We start from the raw sequence: 27,201 nt of genomic DNA, 5'->3' as shown, positions 1-27,201 counted from the left end.
GGCTGTTAATCAAGTGTTTGAAGTATTTGTGTAAATTCGTAATTTACGGGTTAGGTACGGCGTATGCTAATGAAATCATAATTATTCATATCTTCCTGTCGCCTGTCCCGCCGTAATTCATTTTCAGGGGCTCGTAATCAGCCGGCAAATGAACCGCGATGACCGAACAAATTCTCGCATGCACGATTTGGCCTGAAAATGGATTTGTTATTGCAGATCGAACGTTATCAACGGACCATAATTGCCAATGACACGTTAACGATGCAGTCGCGGCCGGGTTATCAAAGCGAAATTATTGCACCGGGATGGGGTGCCTTAGGCCAGGCGCCAACGTTTGCTTAATGGCTCGAATGTTTACTCTGCCAGCAGGTTTTCGAAATAACACAAAAATTTGTAATTTTGGGAATTCGGAAACTTTCGGCCAACAAACAAGTGGCTTCAAGGAACCAAAAAAAAAAAAAAAACAACAAAACAAAAGTGCCTCTCGGCTTCCTGGAGTCCTCGGGCTAAGGCAACGAGAGAGCGAGGCGAGGCGGAGAGCTGTCGAGCCGAAAGCTTTGGCCACTCAGCGGAACGTAGCGAGCTGAGGAGAGCAGAGTTACAGTTAGCAGCGCCGCCGGAGCGAGATAAAATAAAAAAAAAATATATATATAAAAAACTGTCGAGCAACGCTCGCTCTCTCGGCAGAACTTTCGATTTTTCATAATAAAAAGGTTACAACTAAATCTCGGGCGGTTTAGTCGGCAGATAAATTCGGAGCGAGCGCGCCAAACGCAGCCAAAGCCAAGTGCCAATACCCCGTCGTACGTACCGCGATCGAAAGTAATCCGTCTATCCTCCAGAGACCGTAAAGTCCTCTCACCCAAAAGTCGGTTTATAAAAAAAAAACTAGGTAAATCAAAATGAAGCCCCAGACCAGCAACACGCAAAATGGCGACGCCCCCGCGGATGCTGCTTCCGTTGCCGTGGAAGCCGCCGCCACGATCCCGACAGGCGGAGCCGCCTCTGCCTCAGCCGACGTCCCGTCTACCGCAGTCGCGGTCTCCAAAAACAGCCAGCAGCTGAAACTGGAAATGCTCAACATGGAGCTGGCCAGCAACGGAAGCGGTGAGTGATCCGGGTATCTCTGGAAGGAAGTGAAGTGCTAGCTCAGGCTGCCTGTTTTCCTGATCTGTAATGGGACATTCTGATAGTAACAGTAATTATCCCGCTCCTGGTTCAACTCGCAAAATTTTCCTGCTCCCTGAGTCATTGATTTTTGTTCAGATGCACATGGCGTATGAGTGATATTTGTAAATATTGACTGCATATTTTAATTGATTTTGCTAAAACTTATTCCCATGATACTAACCATTTCTCTAACAGTTTATGAAATTTTAGGGATTTATGCGTCACTGACTTTGATGGGGATTGAAAGTATATATTCAAATTAGGGGATTACTTTTGGGTAACCCCCTTACAATAATCGTATTAATATTCTACAAGTGCAACGGACTACATCTTTCCCTTTTTAATTGCAGTTACAATATATCAATTCGTATATATATTTTCCAGTTTAAAAGCTAAGCCCCTAGCATTACAATTAATAATCTCATTTGATTCTGTTTTAAGATATTTAAAACTCCATTAACATTATTATTTTCCTAGAATAAATCCCTAAAGTTAGTATTCGTTTCCCTGAGGACTACCATTAGGAAACCCATTAGCTGATCTTGATCTATATTTAGCTCCCCATCCATGCAGCTGGATGCAATCTCTGACTGATATTGCATCACACCTAGATTAGTTAGAGGCGGCAATTGAAATTTAATCAGATGCGCATAATGAGTCGACTCCGATTTCCGGCGATGCTGCGCCGCATAAAACCCAGACGATTCTTAGCACATAAACCGCAGAATGAGAGCTCCGATTTCTGTGCCATATGCAAACCACACACAGTGCCGGATATCGGAGAGGAACATATGTAGATATAGTCTACCAGAAAAATGTAGTGCTAGGAGAGTTACCAGCTATGGCCGGGACTGGACTGGGCATATTGACATTGACATTGAAAGATTTTGCTTGGCACTCGGCACTCGGCATCGGGAGCGGGAGCGGAGCAATCTGCGGGCCATGAGCGAAAGACAAAGACCATAAACTCCTCGGCTAGTGATCCGGTATTTGGCCAGCGGTCAATGATTGGCGTGGAGGGGGAGGGCACGGGCACACAGACCTGAACTACTTTTGTGAAGGTTAAAAAGTGTTTAATTGCGAGTACACGGCGCTCCAAACGGTTTCGATTCGTGGGCTTTGCCGTTTTCAGATTCAGTTTCTTCGATCGCCCCTCATATTGAGCTGAAGTCCGTCGTCCGACGGTGACTAATAAGCCGCCGAGCCGCCGCAGTACTTCACATTTGAGCGATTGCGGTCAATAAAAAAGACTGATCGCTGAGAGCGGAGACTCACGGCTCTCGACTGGTGCCTTTGGCTGCTAATTGAGCCACTTAAAAAATTCTCCTAGCAAATGGCAGCAAACGCCACCGGTGGCAACCCTGCCAGCTTGGAGTCCCCGATCCCCGATCGCTAAATGGCATTCCTGATTCCGTAATGCGTAATTGTGTGCCGGAAATAGTGAGGCAGAGAACCAGAGAGAACACCTGCCTCTGCCCTATGGAAAATGTTAATGTTGGCTTAATTGGCTTCTCCAACAGGTTGACTTCCCGAGAAGAGACTAGCTGGAGCCAGCTGATCCTGTGGCTTTTTTCCAATCAAGATTTGATTTCAAGAAAGTCCCTTGTCTTTCCACTAAAGATTTTCAATGAGGGTTTCCCTTTACCAAGGAGCGGTGTCTGTTAGAGAGGTTTTACTGTGACTGGACTGCGTCGTTTAAGTTAGAACGATCAATGTCTATGTCATCTGCAGCTGTCTTGGCTTTATGTAAACTAACCCAACCCGAGCTATTTCCCACTGAATTATTCCTTGCTAAACTGTGATGGAATAACCGGAGAATAACCGACTTTTAGAGAAATTAATATAGGAAATGGATAATTGTTATTTGGGCAAAAAATGTATTTTATACGAATAATATCTGTAATTAATAAAGTATTATTTTTATAAAATAATGGTACCTATAAAATCGGCACCTAGGTATACATAAAATATATATATTATCTTGCAGATGAACAATTTTTAAAACTATCCATTAGGTCCTGGTTGAAGGAACACTATTCTCAAACTGTGCATGTGTAATATAGTATGTAGTATTTATAAGAAATTCTTCATAATATGCCAGATATGTGATTAAAAAAACAATCCCAATTTTACCTTCAACTCTTCAAATCAAATCTTCTAAATCCCATTTTTCCGTACAGTTTGAAATTCATTTCAATTGGCATGCGCATCTCTTAGAATCCGAGTGGCATAAATTGATTAAATTCGAAATTTTATGCAGGAAAAACACAAATTCGAGCGTCTGGGAGACGGTCAATTATACTCGAAGCCTCACAAGTCAGATGCTGTAGGGATTCTCGCCTCCCCCTCCAAAAATAAAAGAAATTAAGACCGAATAGGGTATATGCTATCTATACGCTATTTTATAGCATTGCCCTCCTTTGGCGTTTATTCCTTTTTACATAATAGTCTCTTCCTCCAACATGTACTCGGTAAGATCGGCCTCACCCGTCAGCATAGTCACAGGCACACGGTTCATCTGCGTCACACGCTGGCTGGGCCATGCCATTACATCGCAGCTATTGGTCAGCACCACGACGTTTGTGCTCGGAGTGGTGGTGCATATTAGGTTGTTGGGCTTCTCCTGGTCACAGGGATTGAACTTGCGTCGGAAGCGAAATTTGACAGGCAGAGAGTTGCCCATCACGGTCTCCTCGTCAAAGTACCGCGGAAGAGCTTTGTTGAACGCAGGATTCGTTGTAGACGGCATCGTGAGCTGCGAAATTGAAATCAATTAAGATAATTTGAACAAGGTTCCCAAAAAAGAAGGGCGTTCATTTAAGCTTACTCACCTCCTCGAGTCCCACTGATGTTTTAAGCCTTCGACAGGGATCACAGTAGTCCGGCCCCGATGCATCAGGTGGTGTTTTGCTCGCACAAGGATCCGGCTTTGGCTCTGGTACATTGGAACCCTGTGAGCTACCGCGCCGGGCGTCGCTATCTCTCTTCTTCTTTGGCACCGTGGGGTCCTCGCCCCGCTCCACACACTGCTGTAGGAACTCCTCCTCGATATCGATCAGCCGCTTGACAGCGCAATCGCGTTTCAGGAAATTCTTTATCACCGACAGATCACGCGGTACGGCGCCGATGACGTCGAAGTCATCGCTTCGCATCTGCAGTCGGTGCGCCATACTTCTGGACTTCCTTAAATTCCAAACCCGCTGGTGGAGCAGAGCGACAGATGGTGGTTACAATTTTGAAAGTCGCAGCTGTACTTGAGCCGGACTGCTTGAGTTGAAAGTTGAAACTAAATGGCCCTTGACGTCTGACACCATGTCGAGTAGTTGGGGCGCCGGGACTGAAGGATATAGCAAACAATCCATGATGACCAAAAGGAATCAAATGAACCAAGTGCACAGTCGTGGGCGAAATGGTAGCATTTTCTTTTCATCAGTTAGTCCTGTGAATCCTTGAAAAATTAATTAAAATTTTTTTTTATCTTGGTATGCAATCAATTTCGATTTAATGTTTAATGCAAATTAAATCTGCAGAAGGATCCGAAATCGTACACAAAGGAAGAAAGAGTTTTGTATAATTTTTATTTTACAAAGTTAATTAAGGTACAAGTTCCTTATCATACTAACATAAAGGTCTTGAAAGTTGTATGTCTTTGATGCTGGATACCGAATATAAAAGTTTAACCTTAAGTCTTCTGTCTAATAGCAAACTTAATTGTTTACATTCCTCTGATAAAGCCAGGTCTGTCCTATTTGTATGCCCATAGCTGTAGCTTTAGCACCACGCTTCCTTACAGAGCAACAAGTACGAGCGCTCAGATACTGTGGGCCTGCGCTCAGCTCAGCTTGGTACCGCCGCGGGAGCTTGCAGAGCGGGCATGGGGGATGGGCTGGCTGGAGCTTTGCTCCGCTCAAAGCTCTGCTCAAGTGGTTCTTATTGCCACTGCTGGCCCCAGCAGCCAGTCAGAATAGCAGAGCCAACCGAGGCGCCAACACAACACACGGGAGCACACGCGCCAATTGACATCAGCGAGACATCAGCGAAAAATATAGAAAACAGAAAACAGCTCCGGGGCCAGCCAAGTTAGAAGATTGTGTGTGCCAGTGCTCCGTCAAATTAAGTTCCATTCGTGAGGCAAACAAGCCTGAGTGCCGATACCGTCATGAGCTTCACTCGCCAGTTGTCCGAGATGAGCGCCAGCGAGCTGAACGACGCCATAGACGACACCAACTTCCCGCAGGCCCACATCCTGTCGCGTGGGCGCAACAACAGCGTGTGCTCAACAAGTAGCACCTCGGGCACCTCCTCGCTGGCGGACAGGGCCCAGGCGCAGCCGGAGGAATCGGTTCCGAATCCGGGTACACCAGCAGAGGAGGTGGTCCCCACGGGCAACCAGCGACCCCGCCTCATCCTGAAGACCAACGGCAGCAGTCCGGATAGCGATGGTACACAACCGAAAACACCAATGACACCGCGTACATCGACAACGCCAGGTAGTGGTGGGGGTCAGGCTATATGTGTAGGCGTAGGAGTAGGAGTACCAGCAGGTCCAGGAGCAGTCATACAAACTCTTTTTGGTGATAAGCAAGTCGTGCGTATCAGTGGCGTATTGTTTTGGTTCAGGGGTCAGAGATGCGCCTCCGATGGGGGATAGTATTTAGACAGAGTCTCAACCACACACTGCCACCGGAGGGAGCAATGCCTTCCTATCGCCACACTGTTGATAATGGTTTTAATGGACTCTATTCCCCCCTGTTCACAGGTCACGAGAAGTGCACTTTCCACCACGATCTGGAGCTGGACCACAAGCCGCCGACGCGAGAAGCCCTGCTGCCGGACATGGCGCGCTCGTACCGTCTGCTCCTGGGCGGACTGGGCGAGAATCCCGATCGCCAGGGACTGATCAAGACGCCGGAGCGGGCGGCCAAGGCCATGCTGTACTTCACCAAGGGCTACGACCAGAGTCTCGAGGGTAAGCATTATTAAGTTAACACAAGCACATCTCTTTTCGATCAATTAGCACCAGGTCAGTGATCGGGCGATTGGTGTGTGGCTCATCCTGGGTTTCCCCAGTGAGCTCGCTGCGAAACTAGTTTCTCGGACAGTGATTCATGGCGTACTCCAACTTTATCGGGGGTTCCTAAGTCCGCTGCAGTGCATTAGTCTAATTACCACTCGAGTGGTTTGAGTGTGTGTGAACGCAGAGTGAAAAACATAACAGTATTCGATGGATTCATTTCAAGAATACTTTTCGGTTCAATATACGATCCACCCAGAAACTGAAATCCCTTAAGCCACTCTTATCTCTGGCCCTTAATGGCCACAAAATAGTATTTGTCCTGCTTTCGAACTCAAACTGCAAACAGCAGTCACATTTGAACTTGTCATGTAATCAATGAGAGTCGCTTGGGGGAAAATAACAGAAACAGAATCGCGAATAATACGGCCACAGGCGCACCGAACCGGTTGGCCGAGATGAAAATCAGGTTCTACAGTTTGTCAAATAAAATCGCATGTAAATTTAATATCAACAACAAACAACGCAAGTGTGCTGGCCATTTGAAAGCTAAATAAGTTAAACGAAAGTGAATAGCCTTCGAAAATAGAATGGGTTGGATTGTGTTTAACCCGAATTCGAAGAACCGAAAGTCGCCAAAGTCGTGACAACGTCGAGAGTAGTTGCCAATCTGACATTGAGGGAGCCACAAACCAGGTTTATGTGATGAATTTAGGGTATTTCCAAATACATGAAATTCTATTCAAGCTACCAAAATGCCTAGAATACATCCTGTCATCGAATCAAATTTTTTGTTCATAATATGATTCTGATTATTCTGAGCTCACGAAATATGGCTGAATTCTCAATTAATGTTCGGGTTAGGGCAAAATGTAATTAATTACACGAATTTCACAGCGCATAAACGTGGTAACTGGCTTTGTTGGCTGCCAGGAAACGCACAGAAGCTTTCCAGGCTGTACAATAAAACCGGGAGAGTGGGCGTGTGGAGGGTGGATGAGAAATGGCGGAGTGGGTGTGCGACTCTAAGCCACGCAGCTTGTCGGTGAATCTCAAGAACCCATCGTTTAAAGTGAGTGCGGAGAAAGCTCTGACAGCTACCCGCATCCGCATCGCCCCCACAAGTAGCCACTTGCTGAACTTAACATTCAGTTATGCAGCAAATAAATCTAACACGAATTACGCGCGTCATAAATCACTGGGCATGGCATTTCACTGGCTTCGTGGTTGTTGGGCATTGGGCGGGTGGGTAAGCAATGACTCCGTGGCGCAACGGTAGCGCGTCCGACTCCAGATCGGAAGGTTGCGTGTTCAAATCACGTCGGGGTCAATGAGAATAGTTGTTTTTTTAAATATATTATTTATTTTTATTCTTTTACAGACGTTCTAAACGGCGCCGTGTTCGATGAGGATCACGACGAAATGGTGGTCGTCAAGGATATTGAAATGTTTTCCATGTGCGAGCATCATTTGGTGCCGTTCTACGGCAAAGTTTCGATCGGCTATTTGCCGTGCAACAAGATTTTAGGACTCAGCAAGCTGGCACGGTAAGAACGATTAAAGAATAGCTGTATTAATGGTACTATAATGGATGGCATTCCTCCTATAGCATTGTGGAAATCTTTTCGCGTCGCCTACAAGTACAGGAGCGCTTGACGAAACAGATTGCAGTGGCCGTAACTCAGGCTGTGCAACCTGCTGGCGTGGCTGTTGTTGTTGAAGGAGTGTAAGTATTAAAATTTAATTTTACAAAAAAATCTAAACAAAAAAAAGTTGTTTTGCATCGGCCGGGAATCGAACCCGGGCCGCCCGCGTGGCAGGCGAGCATTCTACCACTGAACCACCGATGCTTGTGATCGCCGAGCTGCCAAATTCTCATAACACTAATGGCATTTCTCCGTTCCGTTCCATTCCAGACACATGTGCATGGTAATGCGAGGCGTGCAAAAAATCAATAGCAAAACTGTTACCTCAACTATGCTTGGAGTGTTCCGAGACGATCCCAAGACCCGCGAGGAGTTCCTCAACTTAGTCAATAGCAAATAGGCACTGAGGAAGGAATTGAAATCTGAGACCAACTAAACCCTACAATATTTTTGGAGGCGCTTACATACTTATATACAATGAAACAAAAATGAAACAAAACACAGGGTCCACCATTAGTTACATATGTTTTTAGGATTGATTTTTCTTTAGTTAGTGCAATGATTGCAGCCATTTTCCTTGTTGATTTCTGTAAAAATTGTTGAAAAATTCTGTTAGCTGAGTACGATTACATAGCAAAGAGTTAAGAGAGGCGAGTCTATATTGAATTTTGGTGTCGGGTAGTCTTACGTTCAAAATATTATATGCAATTGTATGGCACATGAACCATAATTTTTACATCGAGTAATGCATTGTGCTATAGGGGAACAACTGATAATACATCAAGGCAAATCGTTTAGGGAATTTACATGATTAACGCCGTTCGTAAAGTGTAATCGAATAAATTTACTGTATCTGTATTTATAAATGTTTACCTATTAAATTTACAAAACATATTCAAATGGCTTCAGAAGAATGACGCAGCCGAATTGCAAGTTTTATCGGCGATTTTAAATGTTAAAATTAAATGATCAAACGTTGTTGCTTGTAGAGAATGGATCGCTGCTTATTATCTATACAATAAATTATTATAAATATTTGTTGAAAACGAGCATTTTTTATAAAATACAATTTGGGATAAAAAAATAGATATCCTGGTTCTGACCCCGACGTGATTTGAACACGCAACCTTCCGATCTGGAGTCGGACGCGCTACCGTTGCGCCACGGAGTCCACATGGGGGGAGGGCGCCAAGTGACAGGAAAATGCCACAATGGCAACAGGTTGTTGTTTTCAGTAGCCCACAACAGGTTATCGTTTTCTGGAACCAATCTCAATAAAACTAATGCTGAATTGAACAAAAGAAGGACACAAGCATCGGTGGTTCAGTGGTAGAATGCTCGCCTGCCACGCGGGCGGCCCGGGTTCGATTCCCGGCCGATGCAAATTCCTTTTTTTTTGTTTTTTTTTGTAAAAAACATTTTAAAAAATTTACTAACAATATCGATATTTTTTAGTTCAAACTGGGAACATTATATTTGGTGAGAACTAAACATAAAAATATCTGTAGAAAGCGCTAAAAATGTTTCAGAAATGTTTTTAAAACTATAAAAAGAAATTTTATTGACCCCGACGTGATTTGAACACGCAACCTTCCGATCTGGAGTCGGACGCGCTACCGTTGCGCCACGGAGTCCTGGCCAGGGGAGAGTTCAATATTTTTGGAACACACTTAAAGAATTAATCTTAATTTCTAACAATAGGCAATCTTAAAACAATCTAACAATTGGCAATCTTAAAACACTCATAACAGACAATTTCTTAAAATTTGTTATTCACAAGCATCGGTGGTTCAGTGGTAGAATGCTCGCCTGCCACGCGGGCGGCCCGGGTTCGATTCCCGGCCGATGCAAAACAATTTTTTATCAATTGTGAGATGTTATAGACATTGTTATGGGTCCAAATCATTCAAAATTTTAGTTAAAGTATTTGGATGCCTTGATACCCTCAAAATTTTAAAGTAGTTCTTCTTTTCTCGCATTAAGAATAGAAAATTAAATATTACTATTTTAACACATTTAAATTGGTACTAAAAAATAAAGATAACATTTAAACAAAAAAATTATGTAAAATAGAATATAATTAATTCCTCTTATTTGACCCCGACGTGATTTGAACACGCAACCTTCTGATCTGGAGTCAGACGCGCTACCGTTGCGCCACGGAGTCTCTTTGCTGAAAGTTTCGATTTTTTCATATACAGTGTCGATGCTGGCTGTGTGAAAATTTCGAATATGAAAGATAAAGCTCTCAAAGCAAAGTCCAAGTAAAAAACAAGAAAATTATAAATGTATTAACGGTATGCTTAAAAATGTTTTTATATTTCGATAATATAAGCACTTATTTTTAAATGATTTTACTTTAACAGATATGGGGTTTGAAAAGTAGGTGCGGTTCATCATCCCAGACATGCACCGCTTTAGGTCGCAAACAGTGTTGGTAACACTGCTGTCGATAGCAAGACAAAATATTCGATATATTCGATTGCTCGACCCAGCTCTATCGCAGCCAACTTCACTTCAACGCGTTCGGATAATTTTCGGGAACCATTTATTTATTCGCAACAAATTGCGAATGTAAAAGTGAAAATTGCGGTTAATTTGCGCGTGCACGGTGCTAGCCAACATTCAGACATTTGGGTCTGCCTTTTGCGTTCCATCCTTTGGTATTTTCCCCGTGTTCTTTTTTCGCACCGCCAGCTTTTCTGTGGTGCATTGGTGTGAGTGAGTGTGCGTGTTTCTGCCGCCAATCCAAACCTGAAGCAGAAAAAATGGATGTGGCGAAGCTGGAGAAGATGAAGGTGGTGGACTTGCGCAACGAGCTCCAGTCGCGCGGTCTGGACACCAAGGGAGTTAAAGCCGTGCTTATCGAGCGCCTGCGGGCCCATGTGGAAGGTGGAGCCGGCGATGGAGGTGAGTTTGTGTGTATGCGTCATTTGTCTGCATGTGTCCGAGCTCGCATATGTGTGCGTGCGGCTTGCCGCGTTCGATTGCGCTGCGATTGTTCGGGTGCATATGTGTGCGTGTGGCTTAGCGTGAATTAGTTGTAAGATTTCCTTATATAATGCCGAATTATTACATTGTCTGCAATTCGTTCTTACATTTGCGTTCTGTCTGTTTATTCCCCGATCGCCGCTTCCCTCCTGCAGATGGCGCTCCTGTCACACCAAGCCGACGCCAGCGTCGGACGCGCTCAATGTCCCGCTCACCGTCGCCCGTAGCAGCTGCTCCGGTCGCTGCTGAGCCAGTGCTTGACACTCTGGAAGAGGAGGAACAGCCGGCCCAGGCTGAGCAGTTGGAACCAGAAGCAGAGCCTGAACCGCAGTCTGAGTCTGAACCACAGCCGGAGCCTGAACCGGAGCCAAGAATTCAAGCCGAACCAGAGCAGGAGGCGGAGGATACATCGGATACCGAGGCAGGAAATGACGAGCCACAGCCTCAGGCCGAAGAGTCTAATGAAAAGACAGAAATAGAGGAAAAGAGCGAACCCGTCGAGAAGGACGAAGCTCCAGTTGCACCCGAAATAAAGCAAGATGACGACGAGCCGATGGAGGAAGTCAAGGATGCGGCCGATGAAGAGGAGCCAGAAGCTAAGCCGGATAGGCACAGCGAGGAAGATGCGGCTGAAAAGGCTGCTGAAGAGCCCCAGGAAAATGGCGACAGTCAGAAAATGGACGTTGACGACGAGGCCGCTGCCCAAAAGACAACTGAAGATGCAGAGGCCACGGCCGCCAAGTCGGAGGAGCAGCCTCAGGAGCGACGTAAGCGTTCGCACAGTCGTTCGCGCTCACGTTCCCGCATCGGTTCTCGCTCCCCAAAGCACCGTAGTAGTGTGGGCGTCCTCGTGCCCGAGGACGAGCCGACCATTGAAGAGAACAAAGTGGGGCTAAGTTGGTGTAAGTATTCACATAACTCATGTAATAAATTTGAATATGTTTGCTAATACCGCAAGGGGATTAGGAAGCTATCTTCGGCACGCCTAAGTTTGTATGTATATTCTTGCCGTTTTTAAATAGATAGATTAGATATTAGTTTTAATTTTATGGGTTTAAAGTTATAGTTTTATATTCACAGCTTTACTTATTTTTTCTACATCTGCCGATCGTTGCTATTTCACTTATATTTTTAATTAAAATTAAAACCGAATTTCGAAAATAATAATACAAATATCATATCCCACATTAGAAGAAAATATGTTGAAAAACAGCAAAGTTATAAGTTTTTGTTTTTAAAATTTTTCGATTTTCCCTGTGGCATATAGTCTGTCGATCCGGCCTGTTCCGTCATATATGCGTATTAGTGAGAATAGTCAGAAGAATATCTACAATATTTATATAGCTTTAAAACTGAGGGACTAGTTTGCGTAGAAACGGACAATGCTAGATTGGCTCTGATCAAGAATATAATAAACTTTATAGGGTCGGAATCGTCTCCTCTGCCTTGCAAACTTCTGACTCAAATTATTATACCTTGCAAGAATATAACAAAGAGTACTATATTTTTGGATTATTTTTAACTTCCAGTGGATTCCGACCTGCATCTTCGTATCGATTCTACAACCTTCGCTTCGGCCAAACCTCTCTCCGCCGAAATCTATTCACTGATTTGGTCCGGCGCTCGCTCTAACTTCGGAGTGCGAGAGGGCAAAGTGTGCTACGAGGTTCGCCTGTCGGAGGAGTTACAATCGGAAAACTCGCACTACTTTCGGGATGAACCGCATGTGCGAGGCTTTCGAGTTGGCTTCTCCAAGCCACAAAGCACGCTGTTGCTGGGTGAGGCTGAGCATTCCTTTGGCTATTGCGAAACCGGTCGGAAGGCGAATCAAGGTGAGTTTTCGGACTACGGCAGGCCCTACAAGCTGGACGACGTAATTGGTTGCTACTTGGACCTGGAGAGTGAGCCATGCACTATTAAGTACACCCTGAACGGCGAGGATCTGGGTGTAGCATTTGAGTTCGAGAAAAGCATATTGGGCGAGGAGGAAGCTCTCTTTCCCCACATTGTGACTAAGGGCTACGAGTACTCTGTAAACTTCTCGGATGCCGAGCAGCTGCTTGTGAATGCCGAGAGGCCGACCCGCAAGCGCCGCAAGCCCCGCAAGGAAGAGGATAAGGACGATGATAAGGACGACAACGATGGAGAGAAGTGGAAGGTCCTGGACGAGGCTACCGCTGACGATGATGAGTTGGAGAAAAAGGATGAAGAAGATAGCAAGACGAACTCTGATCAGGCTGAAGAAGCCGAAAACTCGGAGACAGCCAAAAAGGCAGATAAGCAGAGTGCTGAAACAGCTGCCGAAGACAAAACTGAGGCTGAGGCTGAGACTGTTAAGGCGGAAGCTGCTGAATCCTCTGAAACTGGTAAGTGTACTTTAAAGATTTGTAAATAAATTCCTAATTTTAAAAAAATATTTTCTTTCCAGTTGAAACATCCGCAACTGATGGAGTCTCTGGCGAAGCCGAAACTGTTGCCAATGGCAATTCTACCTCTGAGAAGGTCAACGACGAGAAGCCAGCGGAGGAACAGAAGCCGACGGCTACTAACGAGGACGAGGAGGACGAGGATGGTCCCTCACCCAACAAGCGTCCCAAAACCGATGAAGATTCCGAAAAGGTAGAATCTGAGAAGGACAAGGACAAGTCCCAATCGCAGACCGAGGAAGATGAATACGAGGACGTTGTGCCCGAGCCAAGGGAGACGGCTGCCCTATTGGACGGTTATGTGCTGCTGGGTCTGGTGCCAACCGAACAGCTGAGGCCAGGCCCCCAACGCGCTGGCTCGCGCAAAGAGTGCGAGGTCATTTTGTTGGTCGGCTTGCCGGGCTCTGGCAAGACCCACTGGGCCCTCAAGCATGTGGCGGAGAACGTGGACAAGCGCTACGAGGTGATTGGCCCCGATGCGTTCATAGCCAAGATGACGGTATGTTGAAATAGCTAGCCAGTAGTAGAAGTAGAACTATTCCCTAATCCTGGCCTATCCTTGCAGATTGATGGTGCCTCTCGCAAAACTGTGCACAAAGGACGCTGGGATAAGGTGTATGAGACTTGCTTGAACAGTCTGGCAGCTCTGGAAGACATTGCCATGAAGCGGCGTCGCAATTTCATACTCGATCAGGTAAAACATAAACAAATGACCCACAAAACACACCAAACACAACTCGAAACACACACACACACACAATATAACACTGTGAACGAACGATAACCAAACGAAACAAGCGAGAATTTTACGTTGATGATGATGACTTTTTCGCCCGGCCATCATCCCTACGCGGGATAATGGCGCAACTCTGTTGCTCTACATATGTATTTTTTTTATATATTTTTTTTTTCGTACATTTGAGACTACATTAATTTGTTGCTCATTGCTCGCACTCGGTAGAGATCCCAAGTGCCCCCAAGGGGGGCGCCAACAACTCGCTTAAAAGCCAGGCAGGTATGTCCTAGCATGTAAGTTGATCCGATAATTAAAGTGTTTAAGTTTGAGGCAGTAAGTATGTGTTAGCTTAGGCTAAGGGTGCAGCAGGTATGCAACAGTTGACGGGGCAGTTGAAAGTGGGGGGCGTTTGTGTAAGAGAAGTTGGGTAAGGGAATGGAATGGAAATGGAAATGGCAATGGCAATGGCATCGGAGAAAGAGAGGAAGAAAAGGAGCGAGCGGCATGGAAGCCACTGTAAGTAAACAAAAACCAATCCGATCGACAATCTAATCACATATACTACGTATTAGTACCTACTATCTCTACCTCTCTATCTCTCTCTAAGTGCCAAATATATATCTCATGTATAATGTGTATGTGTATCTACAGAGAGAGCTATGCGATGCTTCCCACAGCCCACAACCAACGGCACAGCCAGCCACGACAACTCTTTTACTCATTCTATACATATAACTATATATTACATCCTTGTGCAAAAAAAAAGTATTAAGTCAACTGTTGTTTAGTTGTGGCCACGCGCCTCTAGGTATTATGATGATGGTGTGCACACACCCCTTCCTGGGGGTACGATTGCCACCAAGGTGGAACAGGTATGTGTTAGCTTGTAAGCGCCAGAGCCCGTGCGGAGTATGTTCATCCGAACCGAACCGAATCGAATCGAATCATCAACGTGTTTCTCAAAATGGCTTGCTATCTATATCCGATCACCGACAACTATCCCCCCAACTACAACAACCAAAACAACCCAACCAAACAACCAACAACTGGCTGACTACAAATATCTCAACAAAATCAACCCAACAACCAACCAACCAACCGATCAACTGTATTCTTGTAGACCAATGTTTATGCCTCGGCCCAGCGACGTAAAATGAAGGGTTTCAACGACTTTAAGCGCATTGCGGTTGTTTGCATACCAGGCGAAGATGAGTTAAAACGTCGCATCGCCGAAAAAGAGGAAAAGGGAAATGCTTTTACAGTTAAAGAGTCAACAATTAATAACTTACGAGGTAAATATTGTCCACCACACAAAACAAAAGCAACGAAATATTGCAAATTGAACAAAAAAAACCAGAATATTGTACGATCGTTTAACTTATTTTCTATTCTACCTACCTAAAAATAAGGAGGCATTCAATGTAACAAAAAAGAAAGATAAATAATCTAGAAAACGTTCTGTAAAGTATATTTAGTTTGTAAGCAGCTGCACTTTATGTATGTATCTGTACGTAATTGTAACTGTAAGCCCTTTAAATAATATCTCATAATTTTATGATTATTATTTTCATTATTCATTGAAATATTGTATCTATAGAGTCCAAGAGTCACCATTTATGGCAACTGGGAAGCGCTAACATCATTTATAATTAAATTAAATCTGAATACCTATGCATTATTGAAGTCCTTAGACTTTACTAATGATTATAATTGTTTCCAAACCACGTTCCCAGTTGCCTGCCCCGATCTTCTACTCTCTATATAATGTCTAATATGTGAAGATTCGTCTGTGCTCTGCTGACTCTATTGACCATGTCTACGCGCACTCTTCTTCCAGCCAATTTCACATTGCCCTCGCTGGAGTTTGGCTGGTTTGATGACATAAACTACACGGAGCTGACCGGAGACGAGGCAAAGAGCGAGGTCAAGAAGTACAACGAGAAGGGCAAGAAAGCCATCGATGCGGATAGGTCTAGGGACAAGCGATCCCGCGGTGGCCGGGACAACTATAGGCGGGATGATCGCAACCGGAATCGCTACAACGATGACCGTCGACGTGACTATGGCGGCCAGAGGCACGAGAGCAGGTGGAGTGATGCCAGGCGTGGTGGCGGCGGCGGCGGCGGCGGAAGCTATTCCAGCAACAGTGGTGCTGGTGGAGGCGGCAGCCGGGGATACGATAATCGGCGAAGCTACAGCGGAAGCAGCGGTGGTCAGCAAAATTGGATGCAAAACAGTCGCAGGAGCGGTTACGATGATCGCGGCTATGGCGGAGGCAGTGGAGGTGGCGGTAATCGAGGATACGACAATCGCAATCGCGGTTACTCCGGAAGCAGCGGTGGCGGTGGCCAGCAAAACTGGATGCAGAACAACCGCAACAGAAGCGGGTATGACGATCGGGCGTACGGAAGCTCGCGAGACTATCGCGATCGAGATCGCGGCAATGATCGCAGTCGGATGGGCAGCAATGATAGGAATCGGGGCAGTAGCCAGAGCAGCAGCTATCGCTCGGGTGGCGGAACTCACCAACAACGGGATTTTCGGCCTGGCCACCGCGACACCAAAGAAGATAGTCGCGGTGGCTATGAGCGGTCAGCTGGCCAATCGCTGCCCAAGTACGGAAATAACTCGGCTGCAGGTGGTGGCTACGATCAGTACAAGCAGCAGCAGCAGGCGGGTGGAGCACCCGGCGGAGGCAAGGTAATAAATGAGGGAAACAACTTTTTCGAAATGTGAACTAATCGCTGTCGTCCCTCTAGGCCTCTCTCAGCGGCAAGTGGAGCACCTACACGCAGCACCAGCAGCAGGCGCCGCAGCATCAACAGACTGGTGTCTGGCAGACACAGCAGCAGCAGCAGTCACAACAGTACCAACAGCAGCATCAGCAGCAGACCGCGGGCCAGCAACAACAATACTGGGGGGGATATAATCAAATGGCTGGTAAGTGCTTGCATTCCCTTGCGTTCCGAATTCTTGTAATGAAATTGTGCCCGCAGCAGGCTATGGCACCCAACAACAACAGGCCTGGCAGGGCGCCGCCGATCCGCAGCAGCAGCAGCAACAGCAGTGGATGTCCTGGTGGCAGGTAAGAGATGGCAGTAATTTCAACTCTCTGCAGGAAACGAGCTAAATTTCCTTCCCTTGGCAGCAGCAGCAGGGCTCGGGAGCAGCGGCCAGTAATGTCAGTGGTGGAGCCGGCGTCCATGTGGGAGGCGGCGCTGCTGGCAATAATGATGGCGGTGCCACCAATCATTATTGGTCTCAATATTCATACTCCACACAGTCCAATCCCGGCGACAAGAAGTAGAGGAGTCCCCAGTTCCACCAGCCAGCGGCCGAACATCCTCCAGGAAAGAGGAGCAAACCACAAAAAATCTGAACTAAACTTCATAAAATAGTTTTTAAAGATTAACAAAAAAAAACGTAAAAACAAAATTAACTTAGTTTAGCCAGTTTTAGGCCAATCCAATCCAATCCAAAACACCACAAAGTCACCAAAACAAACTGCATACGACAGCAATGAAGCCGAGCAATTTCTTTACAAATTGAAACTGCATCCACACCCACTGGCGGACGATTGTAATCTTTCTATTTTATGCATTTTCTATCGACGAAGCAATAACTTGAAACTTGGTCTATCATTCGGCATTACGCGTATCTAGGCAGTACAATTTGTTTTAACGTGTAATTATGATTAATTGTTTTATTATTTACAAACGCAAACAATTGGAAGGCAAACATTAGAGAAGCATTAACAAATAAATCTATACATTGAAAAACAAACAAACATCTAAAGTAATTTGTGTTTTTATACTGTGTTCGTTGAGGAACAGTACGTACGGATTAACAGACTCTGGTGGATCTAGGTCTATATACTGTTTTCGGAAAAGAAAGTGGGTACTTTCTAGAGTTAAAAGAACACAAATTTGCTCTGCCATTTTTTAGAAGATAAATCGTTTCATTCGAGGGGATGTAGATTTTTGATAAACAGGATTTCCCCCTTGCAGGGTATTATAATTTCAGTTAGAAGTTTGCAACGCAGTGAAAGTATATATGTATATATATAAAGTATATATATCCTTGATCAGCATCAACAGCCGAGTCGATATAGCCATGTCCCACTCAAACTAGTCCCTCTGAATGAAACTTTGCATATATGTAGTCTTTTGAATACTCTCACTGCTATATATGTCGAAACGATCGGACGACTATATTATATAGCTGCCATACAAATGATTGACAAATTTTTAGAAAAATAATTATAACTTGGTTGTTTTTCATTATTTTAGATTTGGCCATTTTTTACTATTTCAACATTTTTTTTCATTTTTTGAAAATCGGACGACTATATCTTAAAGCTACCATAAATGGATGGTTCGATTCTTAATGATACAATTGCAACCTAAATAAAAATAAAAAACCAAGTAAAATATTTTGTTTTGTTTTTTAAATAATAACAAAAATATGAATTTGACGATCAAAATAAAGATCGAATAAAAATCTTAAAATAGGAAGAAACTTTTAAATTTAACGTCCACTTAAAAAAAAAAAAACAAATAATGTAGAATACCAAGACTTGGAATTCGGTATTTTTTAGTACATTTAGTACATCAGCTGTTTTATCGGCTGAGAACGAGCACGCCTCAGTAATAAAAAAGAATAAAACTGAAGGTGTGTGGTAATTGGAACAAACAGAAGAGTAAATTAATCAATTTCAACATATTGGCCGGGTAAGACTTTCTCACAAATATTCACAAATAATCTAATTATGTAGAGTTTTTATTTAACGAAGAACCTAGAAAACATGGTGAAGGAATATGCATAAATAATTCCCAAGAATTTCATATCATATTTAACTTGAATTGCTATGTAATTACATACATATGTACATACATCCAATTGTGATAAGAAAGCGTCGTCTGCATGACGCATTCATTGGAGGCGCTAACGGTGGTTTCCATTGATTTTTCCACAGAAAATAAGGGCACGGAACCCACAATCCAGTACAAAATGGTCGCCATTCAGCTTTTCAACGAGATCGGCAGCATCTTTCGCAATGTGAGTTAATGCTTCTCCATAAACAAGAGTTTTAACTAATTGTTTTCCGTTTTTCAGACTCCTACCTATGCCCTTGTTCTGGAGACCCTGTTGCTCATAGCCGTGATTTGGTTGCTGCTGCACAGGCGTGGCGCTGGCAACAGTCGCCGTCGTCGGCTGACCAAGGAGGAGGAGGACCAAATAATCGCCGACTACACACCAGAGCCCCTGGTGGCGGACACCGATCCCAATCATCCGCTGCTCCGCACCCGCATCGTTCAGTCCAAGGTGGGCAAGCGTATCACGGTTGATGGAAACGACTGCTTGAACCTGGGCTCCCACAACTATCTGGGCTTCCTCGAGGACCAGGACATTCTGGAGGAGTCCTGCAAGACGCTGCGCAAGTATGGCGTGGGCTCGTGCGGACCACGGGGCTTCTACGGCACCATGGACGTCCACCTGGACCTGGAGGACCGCATAGCCAAGTTCATGGGCCTGGAGGAGGCTATTGTGTACTCCTATGGCTTCTCGACGGTGGCCAGCGCCATTCCCGCCTACGCCAAGCGTGGCGACATTGTCTTTGTGTACGTCGTAGTTATCATTTCCTTTGAAATGTATCTTCTAACGCCTCTTCTATATTTCACAGAGATGAGGCTGTGAATTTTGCCATCCAAAAGGGTCTGGATGCCTCACGCAGCACCATCGCCTTCTTCAAGCACAATGATGTCGAGGATCTGGAGCGCCTGCTGATTGAGCAGGAGAAGCGAGACCAGAAGAATCCCAAGAAGGCGCTAAAGACCCGGCGTTTCCTCGTCGCCGAGGGCATCTACATGAACACTGGCGAAATTTGCCCACTCCCCGAGCTGGTTTCCCTGCGCCAGAAGTACAAGCTGCGATTGTTCATCGACGAGAGCATCTCCTTCGGGACTTTGGGCAAGGGCGGTCGCGGAGTTACGGAGCACTTTAATGTGGATGTAAGTGGCGAACAGTTTTTAGGAAGCATCAAACTCTTATCTTATCTATTGGGCTCAACTCCAGCGCGATGAAATCGATCTGATCTCGGCCGGAATGGAGGGTTCGATGGCCACAATTGGTGGCTTCTGCGTGGGCTCTCATTTCATAGCCGAACACCAGCGTCTCTCCGGTCTGGGTTACATATTTTCGGCCTCGTTGCCGCCCATGCTGACCCAAGCGGCCATCTCGGCACTGGATCGTTTCGAGCAAGAGCCGCAGATATTCCAACAGTTGCAGGACAAGGCCAAGACGCTGCACCAGAAGTTTTCGCGGTTCAGCAAGCTTACCATTCGCGGCAACGAGTTATCCCCGGTAAAGCATCTTTACTTGGCTACGCCAGCTGAAAACTACGACAAGGAGCTGCAGTTGCTGACCGAGTTGGCCGATAAGGTAATTCTTAGTAATTTTATTCAATTAGAAACCCCGGCTAATTCCCTTTTTATTCTCCCAGTGCATAGCTCAAGGCGTGGCCGTTGTGCAGGCTGCCTATTTGAAGGATAGGGAGCATCAGCCAGTGCGTCCCAGTATTCGCATCGCAGTCAACCGCCTGCTGGAGCAGACGGATATCAATGCTGCCTTCGACACCATTGAGAGTGTTTCCAGCGCTCTGCTTTAAATCCGCTAAATATATAGGCATAAATATGGGAGTAAAAAGGCCTACCGACAAGGGCCTTCTTGCAAGGTTCGCGGACTTTTTCCTTTTGAAAATATATTTTTTCACGTCCAGTTCAGTATAAAATATTTGAGCACAACTTCTACTAGCCTTGCACCTGCTATCTTGTTTGGCATTTTAATAAGCACTAGAGTTCTAAGAAATAATTGCAAAGGTTCCAAGGTTCAGCAAGGGGCTGGCCAAATAAAACTAATAGGGTTATTTGTAATGCACCTGAGTTTTAATGGGTTAGCTGCTCCCTTGTTTATGGTTTGTGAAATGGCAAATAGCTGAACAAATCATTTATAGCTTTTATCTTTGTACTTGACGACCTTTTATGTTCTAAGGTGTTGTAAATTTATATGGTATGGTTTTATTTGCGTCTATACATTCAAGAACTACAATACAATATTCAAGAAACCAAGCCCTGAGAGATATATAAACTATCGCCTTTGTCGATAATGCCGTAGCTGTTGGGAAAATAGCAAACTGCTACATATTAGAAAAACATAATATATTACTTTATTACAGTAAAGTATAGGTTTTGCTGCGCTGAACTCTAATCCGGTTTTAGTAAAAATTTGATCAACATTTAAATTTGATTTACACGTTAAATTAAGTATTTAGATCTGTGACTCAAATGACTTTAAGGTCAAGAACAGTACTTTATGATAAATTGTATTGAACTTACAGCATTTTAAAAGTACAAAAAACCGTATTTTTTGCACTTTAATATGGAATATCTTAATCATCTGAGACTGGATTTAAGTTCAGAGCTTCGAAAACTATCGGAAAATTATATTCCGGTTCTGTGTTCGGAGATTTCCGTTGGTATTTTCCACCATTTTCATAAATAGTTAAATCGATCAATTAGAATTCTGGTTTTATAATGTGAATTCGGAATCACGGTTTAAATAATTTTTTATATGCTTAATAATCATGAAGCTTATCACCCTATCAAGTATGTACATAGGTGAATAATAATTTAAATTACAATGATTCCCAAGACAACGTGACAGAACATTCCCGCTCGTAACCCTTCGACATTCAAAATCAGGCATCTGTAAACGCTGCTGCTTTAATGAACTTGACAACGACGACCCTAAATCATGATGTTTTGCACATAACGCTTGGATGCCGGCTCCACCGGCTCACTGGCGATCGGCAATCAGCAATCAGCGGCAATTCGGCGTATACGTACTATATATTTGCACACATACAACTGTATCTTGGAGCCATCAGTGCGAGTACGCAATATTTGGCGACGAAACCATGCATCGGCGGCGCCCGTTGTTTACATGCGCGAATGAGCCCGGCAAGGAAAAGCTGCAAAACAGCTGTTCCGAAAGCTCATGTCCGCGTCGGGAACTTTTGAGTTGGACTGCAGCTGATGGGGCGTCACAGTTCCCAGTGGACAGGCAGCGTCTTCGCTTCGTTCTTTGGTCCGTGATCTTCTGACGCTGCTCCCCTCCCGTTCCGACATGGCGGAGGTTAAGGACATCGAGAAGCTGTTTGAAACCGACGGCTACCTGCGATCCCATGAGCATGAGATCCGGCGCAGGTGAGTAGCAACACCGGTGCCCCAAAAACGCCGCTTCGCGTAACCCCAAGGTTGCTATGCCGGCTCGGTGCGAGTGATAAGCGGACTTGGCTCGGCCTCCAGCTCCGGCTGCATAACCAAACCATATCAGCCTCTGGCCCCCGGTGACATGCAGTTTGCGGTTGGAAAAACTGCGTTCGCAATGTCGAATGAAGGTCGTCGGTGTTTGCCGCCCTCAGTGTGTGTTTTAATTTGTGTGTGTGTGCACCGTACTGGTGTTTGTTAAACTAATTTTATAAAGCGTGTTCTTTATGTATCTGCTGCGTGCTGCCGGCGTGTTTGGAGCACGGATGATCTTGGCCTTGGTGGCCTTTTCCGTGTTGGCCCGAATCGTGTCAGCGGTGCGTCAACGCGGTGGCTATTTTTGCATCTTCGATGCAAATTTAAGCACTTTGTGGCTCTTCCGTTTTCATCGAATTTGTTTTGGTTTTCTTTCTGCGTCTTGGGCTTTTTCGATGCTCATTTTTAAAGGATTTCAAATTGCTAATTTCTTGTTTATCGACCTGAATAATCATTTTTTAGACCGGGATCACCAAGCAAAGTAGTTATCAAACACCTTAATCTCTTTCTGACATTTTTTGATGGATTGGCGACAGATACTCATCGCAGATGAGCTTATCTCTAATAGCTTATAGTTCAAAAAGTCAAGGCAGGAACCTTACGTATTTTTTACACAAATAAAATCTATACACTGCTGGTATCTGTAAGGCATAGATTTAGATCACATCTGTACTTGACCAGCCCCAACAGAGGCAATCTAATTTTGATATTCGTCTGTCGGACTAAATACCTATGTACATCTCAAGAATAGGATATATCAATAATAGGTAATAAGTTCATATATAACTTTCAATTTAAGTCAAGAAATTACAGAAAATATATTTCTACCATATATAAAATTCTTTTATTTATGAAACTTTAATTGTAGTCAATATCATATGTAATATGTAAAAAATTAATCAGCTCTATTCCTTATAATATTCGTATCACCTTTTTAATATCCCTTAATCGTAACCGATATTTACACTTTCAATATGTTTATCCTTTAACCTTCAGCCTGGATTCAAAGTTATATTTGAGATGTGCCTGTAAAAATAATATTGTAAAATTCTACTGTGAAGTTATGATTTAAGACAAGCCCCGAAAATTAATAAAAAGTACATACAAATTTTGGCTTTCTTTGGCAGTTTAGTTTCAGATTCTCAGAGATATGAATATTGCTAACAGTTTCTAAATTTATGTTTTAACAAGAAAGCTAACTCTCGCCAGCCAAAGTTTGTATACCCTTGCAGGTAACAATTAAAATATATCATAACTAAGCCAAAAATGCATTAATTTCGATTCGGAAAGCAGTTTTGTGTAAGTTTTTATTAATTAAAAAAAAACTGCATACCAAATTTAAAATTTTAAGAAATCAAATTTTTTGGCCATTTTTGATAATTTTAATGATGTAACCCTTATCAAATTTCGCAAAAATGGCCAAAAAATCGACTTCTTCCGGGCATGTCTAGAAAGATTCCCCTGTTGATGCTGATCAAGAATATATGCGGTTTATGGGGTCGAAAATGATTCCTTGACTTAGAAAAATATTATTTTGTATTATAAAATCGGATGTTTTATATTTAAAAAGTCTTGATTTTTTTAAATTAAAAATATCATAGCTCGGCCAAAAGAGCATTAATTTTAAATCAGAAAACTGTTCTGTGCAAGATTTTCTACAGTTAATAAATCTGCATACTTCATTTAAAAATTTTGAAAATTCAATTTTTTATCAAAATCAAAAATTTTAATGATGTAACCCCTTATAAAATTTTGCAAAAATGTCAAAAAAAATCGATTTCTTCCCGACATATCTACAAAGATTCCCCTTTTGATGCTGATCAAGAATATATATAGTTTATGGGGTCGGAAACGTCTCCTTCACTGCGTTGTAAACTTCTGACTGAAATTATAATACCCTGCAAGGGTATAAAAATCTGACTACTACAGCTGGGATCGAAGCTATAAAATGTCAGTTTTTTGAAGTAAAAATAAAAAGAAAATTAGTTAAAAGCTATTATATTTTTAAAATTTTTTAAACATACAGAGAATCTTTTAAGTAAAAACTGAAAAAGAAAAGGGTATAACAACTTTATTGTGTTGCATTGTACCGTTTTTTTCACTTTCAGTTGAAGTACAGGCGTCAAGAAAACCAATATACTTTTTCGACAAATTAATGGGGGTTTTATGGACCAAAAAATCATTATTTTGAGCTTTGTTTGCTTGATAATAATTCAGTTTACTTGTTTCATGAGGGTTCAAGAATGATACCATCACCTAATTATCCTAGGATTTAATTTTATTATATTATCCCAAATAAAAATGCGTCGTATTTTAGAAATCGTAAATAATACAGTTTTTCGCACACAGACACGGCGTACTGCAGGACTGGCTAAACAGGATTAACCAGGGCGAGGGTGGACTGGAGCAGTTCTCACAGGGCTACAAGTACTATGGCCTCCATTTTCAACCCGACAATTCGGTGATTGCCCGTGAATGGGCACCTGGAGCCAGGGATGTGTACCTCACTGGAGATTTTAGTAAGTTTTCCTTCTATTTGAAGACAGCCTGCCAATTAAATCCTTGATTACCCGCAGACAATTGGCACTGGGAGTCGCATCCCTTCAAGAAGCTCGACTTCGGCAAGTGGGAGCTTCACCTGCCCCCCAACGCGGACGGCAGTCCAGCGATCAAGCACTTGAGCGAAATTAAGGTGATCATTCGCAACCATTCCGGCCAGTTGCTGGACCGTCTGTCGCCATGGGCCAAGTACGTGGTTCAGCCACCCAAGTCGGCCAATCAGGGCGTCAACTACAAGCAGTACGTGTGGGAGCCCCCATCCTACGAGCGCTACCAGCGCCAGCATCCTCGGCCGGCCAAGCCAAAGTCGCTAAGGATATACGAGTGTCACGTGGGCATAGCCTCCCAGGAGCCTCGTGTGGGTAGCTATGATGAGTTCGCCGACCGTATCGTGCCGCGCATCAAGCGTCAAGGGTACAACTGCATCCAGGTGATGGCCATTATGGAGCATGCCTACTACGCCAGTTTTGGCTACCAGGTGACCAGTTTCTATGCTGCCTCCAGTCGCTATGGTAACCCCGAGCAGCTGAAGCGTATGATCGATGTGGCCCACTCCCATGGCCTGTATGTGCTCCTGGACGTGGTCCATTCGCACGCATCTAAGAACGTGCAGGACGGCCTGAACCAGTTCGACGGCACCAACAGCTGCTTCTTCCACGATGGAGCCCGCGGCGAGCACTCTCTGTGGGACAGTCGTCTCTTCAACTACGTGGAGTACGAGGTGTTGCGTTTCCTTCTGTCCAACCTGCGTTGGTGGCACGATGAGTACAACTTTGACGGCTATCGGTTCGATGGCGTCACCTCCATGCTGTACCATTCGAGGGGCATTGGCGAGGGATTCAGTGGCGACTACAACGAATACTTTGGCCTGAACGTGGACACGGATGCCCTCAACTACCTGGGCCTGGCCAATCATTTGCTGCACACCTTGGATCCGGAGACCATTACCATTGCGGAGGTGAGTTGATGGTGGAGCTAGCTCGGACAATAAAATATCTTTGCTTCTTTATAGGATGTGTCCGGTATGCCCACCTTGTGCCGCCCCGTTTCGGAGGGCGGCATTGGCTTCGATTACCGCCTAGGCATGGCCATTCCGGACAAGTGGATTGAGCTGCTGAAGGAGCAGAGCGACGACGAGTGGAACATGGGCAACGTGGTGCACACGTTGACCAACCGCCGCTGGATGGAGAACACGGTGGCGTACGCTGAGTCTCACGACCAGGCTTTGGTGGGTGACAAGACGATTGCCTTCTGGCTCATGGACAAGGAGATGTACACGCACATGTCAACGCTGTCGGATTCCTCGCTGATCATCGACCGAGGACTGTCGCTGCACAAGATGATCCGGCTGATAACGCACTCGCTGGGCGGCGAGGCCTACCTGAACTTCATGGGCAACGAGTTCGGTCACCCGGAGTGGCTCGATTTTCCGCGCGTCGGCAACAATGACTCCTATCATTATGCCCGCCGTCAGTGGAACCTGGTCGACGACGAGCTTCTGAAGTACAAGTACCTCAACGAGTTCGATCGGGCCATGAACGAGCTGGAGGAGCGCTACGGCTGGCTGCATTCCGGACCCGCCTACGTCAGCTGGAAGCACGAGGGCGACAAGATCATAGCCTTTGAGCGAGCTGGCCTGGTGTTCGTCTTCAACTTCCATCCCCAGCGGAGTTTCACCGGGTATCGCGTGGGCACCAACTGGGCCGGTACATACCAGGCGGTGCTCTCCTCTGATGATCCGCTCTTTGGTGGACACAACCGCATCGATGCCAACTGCAATCACCGCTCCAACCCAGAGGGCTATGCCGGCCGAAGCAACTTCATCGAGGTCTATGCCCCATCGCGCACGGCCGTGATCTATGCCCGCGTCAGCGACTAGCCCGTAGTCGAGAGTCGAGCCGTACCCCAGACTCGGTCTCTGAATTTGTAAATGCCGAAACGAATTTCAGCCTTAGTCATAGTCTTTGTTAATGTTACGAATCGGAAAATTGCCATCGTTGAAATATATATGCACAGTGAGGTATAGTTTTCTAAAATCGATCTTGAGTGGGTACTTAATGGGATGAAAGATATTAAAGTATAGATGGAGAATTCTCTGATGTCGAATCCGATGTTTGGACTATAATTGGTGCTAATCCTGATTTTGGGCAATTGTTCGTTTTCAAGACAATTAGAAAAAAGGAATTCGCTGAAGTCGCTTTTTCGAAATCCTGAAAATAAGAAGTCGTTCCTTTGTTAAGTTTTTGTAAGAACCTGATTTTATTTAGAGACATCTTCGGTTTAAATAGGTGACATG

General features: G+C 44.6%; 5 protein-coding genes and 7 non-coding genes across 19 annotated transcripts; 7 read left to right on the top strand and 5 right to left on the bottom strand.

The window, feature by feature from the left end:
- Positions 1-728: 728 nt before the first annotated feature.
- Pu (GTP cyclohydrolase punch) lies at positions 729-8,876 on the top strand. Of its 3 annotated transcripts, none has more exons than XM_017172058.3 (5): positions 729-1,107; positions 5,930-6,139; positions 7,566-7,731; positions 7,794-7,910; positions 8,101-8,876. In XM_017172058.3, exons 1-5 carry the CDS (start codon positions 903-905, stop codon positions 8,228-8,230), a joined length of 828 nt encoding a protein of 275 aa, XP_017027547.1. In that variant the 5' UTR covers positions 729-902; the 3' UTR covers positions 8,231-8,876. The 3 variants fall into 3 exon arrangements, with proteins under 3 accessions (XP_017027547.1, XP_017027546.1, XP_017027545.1); XM_017172057.3 differs by lacking the exon at positions 729-1,107 and adding an exon at positions 5,123-5,612; XM_017172056.3 differs by lacking the exon at positions 729-1,107 and adding an exon at positions 5,123-5,660.
- On the bottom strand, positions 3,553-4,484 carry LOC108078288 (uncharacterized). Its single transcript, XM_017172059.3, has 2 exons — positions 4,002-4,484; positions 3,553-3,925 (listed from the first exon to the last, which is right to left on the bottom strand). Exons 1-2 carry the CDS (start codon positions 4,338-4,340, stop codon positions 3,608-3,610), a joined length of 657 nt encoding a protein of 218 aa, XP_017027548.1. The 5' UTR covers positions 4,341-4,484; the 3' UTR covers positions 3,553-3,607.
- On the top strand, positions 7,443-7,514 carry TRNAW-CCA (transfer RNA tryptophan (anticodon CCA)). Its single transcript has one exon. It is a non-coding gene; the product is annotated as a tRNA-Trp (tRNA).
- Positions 7,964-8,034, bottom strand: TRNAG-GCC (transfer RNA glycine (anticodon GCC)). Its single transcript has one exon. It is a non-coding gene; the product is annotated as a tRNA-Gly (tRNA).
- A 53-nt stretch (positions 8,877-8,929) lies between the features above and the next one.
- Positions 8,930-9,001, bottom strand: TRNAW-CCA (transfer RNA tryptophan (anticodon CCA)). Its single transcript has one exon. It is a non-coding gene; the product is annotated as a tRNA-Trp (tRNA).
- Positions 9,002-9,142: 141 nt separating this feature from the next.
- TRNAG-GCC (transfer RNA glycine (anticodon GCC)) lies at positions 9,143-9,213 on the top strand. The gene has a single exon. It is a non-coding gene; the product is annotated as a tRNA-Gly (tRNA).
- Positions 9,214-9,392: 179 nt separating this feature from the next.
- Positions 9,393-9,464, bottom strand: TRNAW-CCA (transfer RNA tryptophan (anticodon CCA)). The gene has a single exon. It is a non-coding gene; the product is annotated as a tRNA-Trp (tRNA).
- Positions 9,465-9,609: 145 nt separating this feature from the next.
- On the top strand, positions 9,610-9,680 carry TRNAG-GCC (transfer RNA glycine (anticodon GCC)). Its single transcript has one exon. It is a non-coding gene; the product is annotated as a tRNA-Gly (tRNA).
- A 245-nt stretch (positions 9,681-9,925) lies between these two features.
- Positions 9,926-9,997, bottom strand: TRNAW-CCA (transfer RNA tryptophan (anticodon CCA)). Its single transcript has one exon. It is a non-coding gene; the product is annotated as a tRNA-Trp (tRNA).
- Positions 9,998-10,319: 322 nt separating this feature from the next.
- Positions 10,320-17,778, top strand: LOC108078282 (heterogeneous nuclear ribonucleoprotein U-like protein 2). Of its 6 annotated transcripts, none has more exons than XM_070283750.1 (10): positions 10,320-10,740; positions 10,977-11,723; positions 12,351-13,187; positions 13,250-13,746; positions 13,813-13,941; positions 15,104-15,275; positions 15,821-16,683; positions 16,743-16,923; positions 16,983-17,068; positions 17,135-17,778. In XM_070283750.1, the coding sequence occupies exons 1-10, from the start codon at positions 10,599-10,601 to the stop codon at positions 17,288-17,290; spliced, it is 3,810 nt and encodes a 1,269-aa protein (XP_070139851.1). In that variant the 5' UTR covers positions 10,320-10,598; the 3' UTR covers positions 17,291-17,778. The 6 variants fall into 6 exon arrangements, with proteins under 6 accessions (XP_070139851.1, XP_017027536.1, XP_070139850.1 ...); XM_017172047.3 differs by having other exon boundaries at positions 17,132-17,778; XM_070283749.1 differs by having other exon boundaries at positions 17,129-17,778.
- An 814-nt stretch (positions 17,779-18,592) lies between these two features.
- On the top strand, positions 18,593-20,915 carry Spt-I (serine palmitoyltransferase subunit I). The gene is made up of 6 exons (XM_017172350.2): positions 18,593-18,713; positions 18,959-19,041; positions 19,099-19,604; positions 19,667-19,994; positions 20,059-20,424; positions 20,486-20,915. The coding sequence occupies exons 2-6, from the start codon at positions 18,994-18,996 to the stop codon at positions 20,648-20,650; spliced, it is 1,413 nt and encodes a 470-aa protein (XP_017027839.1). The 5' UTR covers positions 18,593-18,713; positions 18,959-18,993; the 3' UTR covers positions 20,651-20,915.
- Positions 20,916-22,077: 1,162 nt separating this feature from the next.
- On the top strand, positions 22,078-26,945 carry AGBE (1,4-alpha-glucan-branching enzyme). Its single transcript, XM_017172255.2, has 4 exons — positions 22,078-22,247; positions 24,696-24,865; positions 24,923-25,863; positions 25,918-26,945. The coding sequence occupies exons 1-4, from the start codon at positions 22,168-22,170 to the stop codon at positions 26,782-26,784; spliced, it is 2,058 nt and encodes a 685-aa protein (XP_017027744.1). The 5' UTR covers positions 22,078-22,167; the 3' UTR covers positions 26,785-26,945.
- Positions 26,946-27,201: the final 256 nt, after the last annotated feature.

This window comes from Drosophila kikkawai, chromosome 2R (assembly GCF_030179895.1).
Source record: "Drosophila kikkawai strain 14028-0561.14 chromosome 2R, DkikHiC1v2, whole genome shotgun sequence".
NCBI classification, from domain to species: Eukaryota; Metazoa; Arthropoda; class Insecta; order Diptera; family Drosophilidae; genus Drosophila; species Drosophila kikkawai.
The sequence above is the reverse complement of the archived record's forward strand: the minus strand, read 5'-3'. Positions and strand labels throughout refer to the sequence as shown.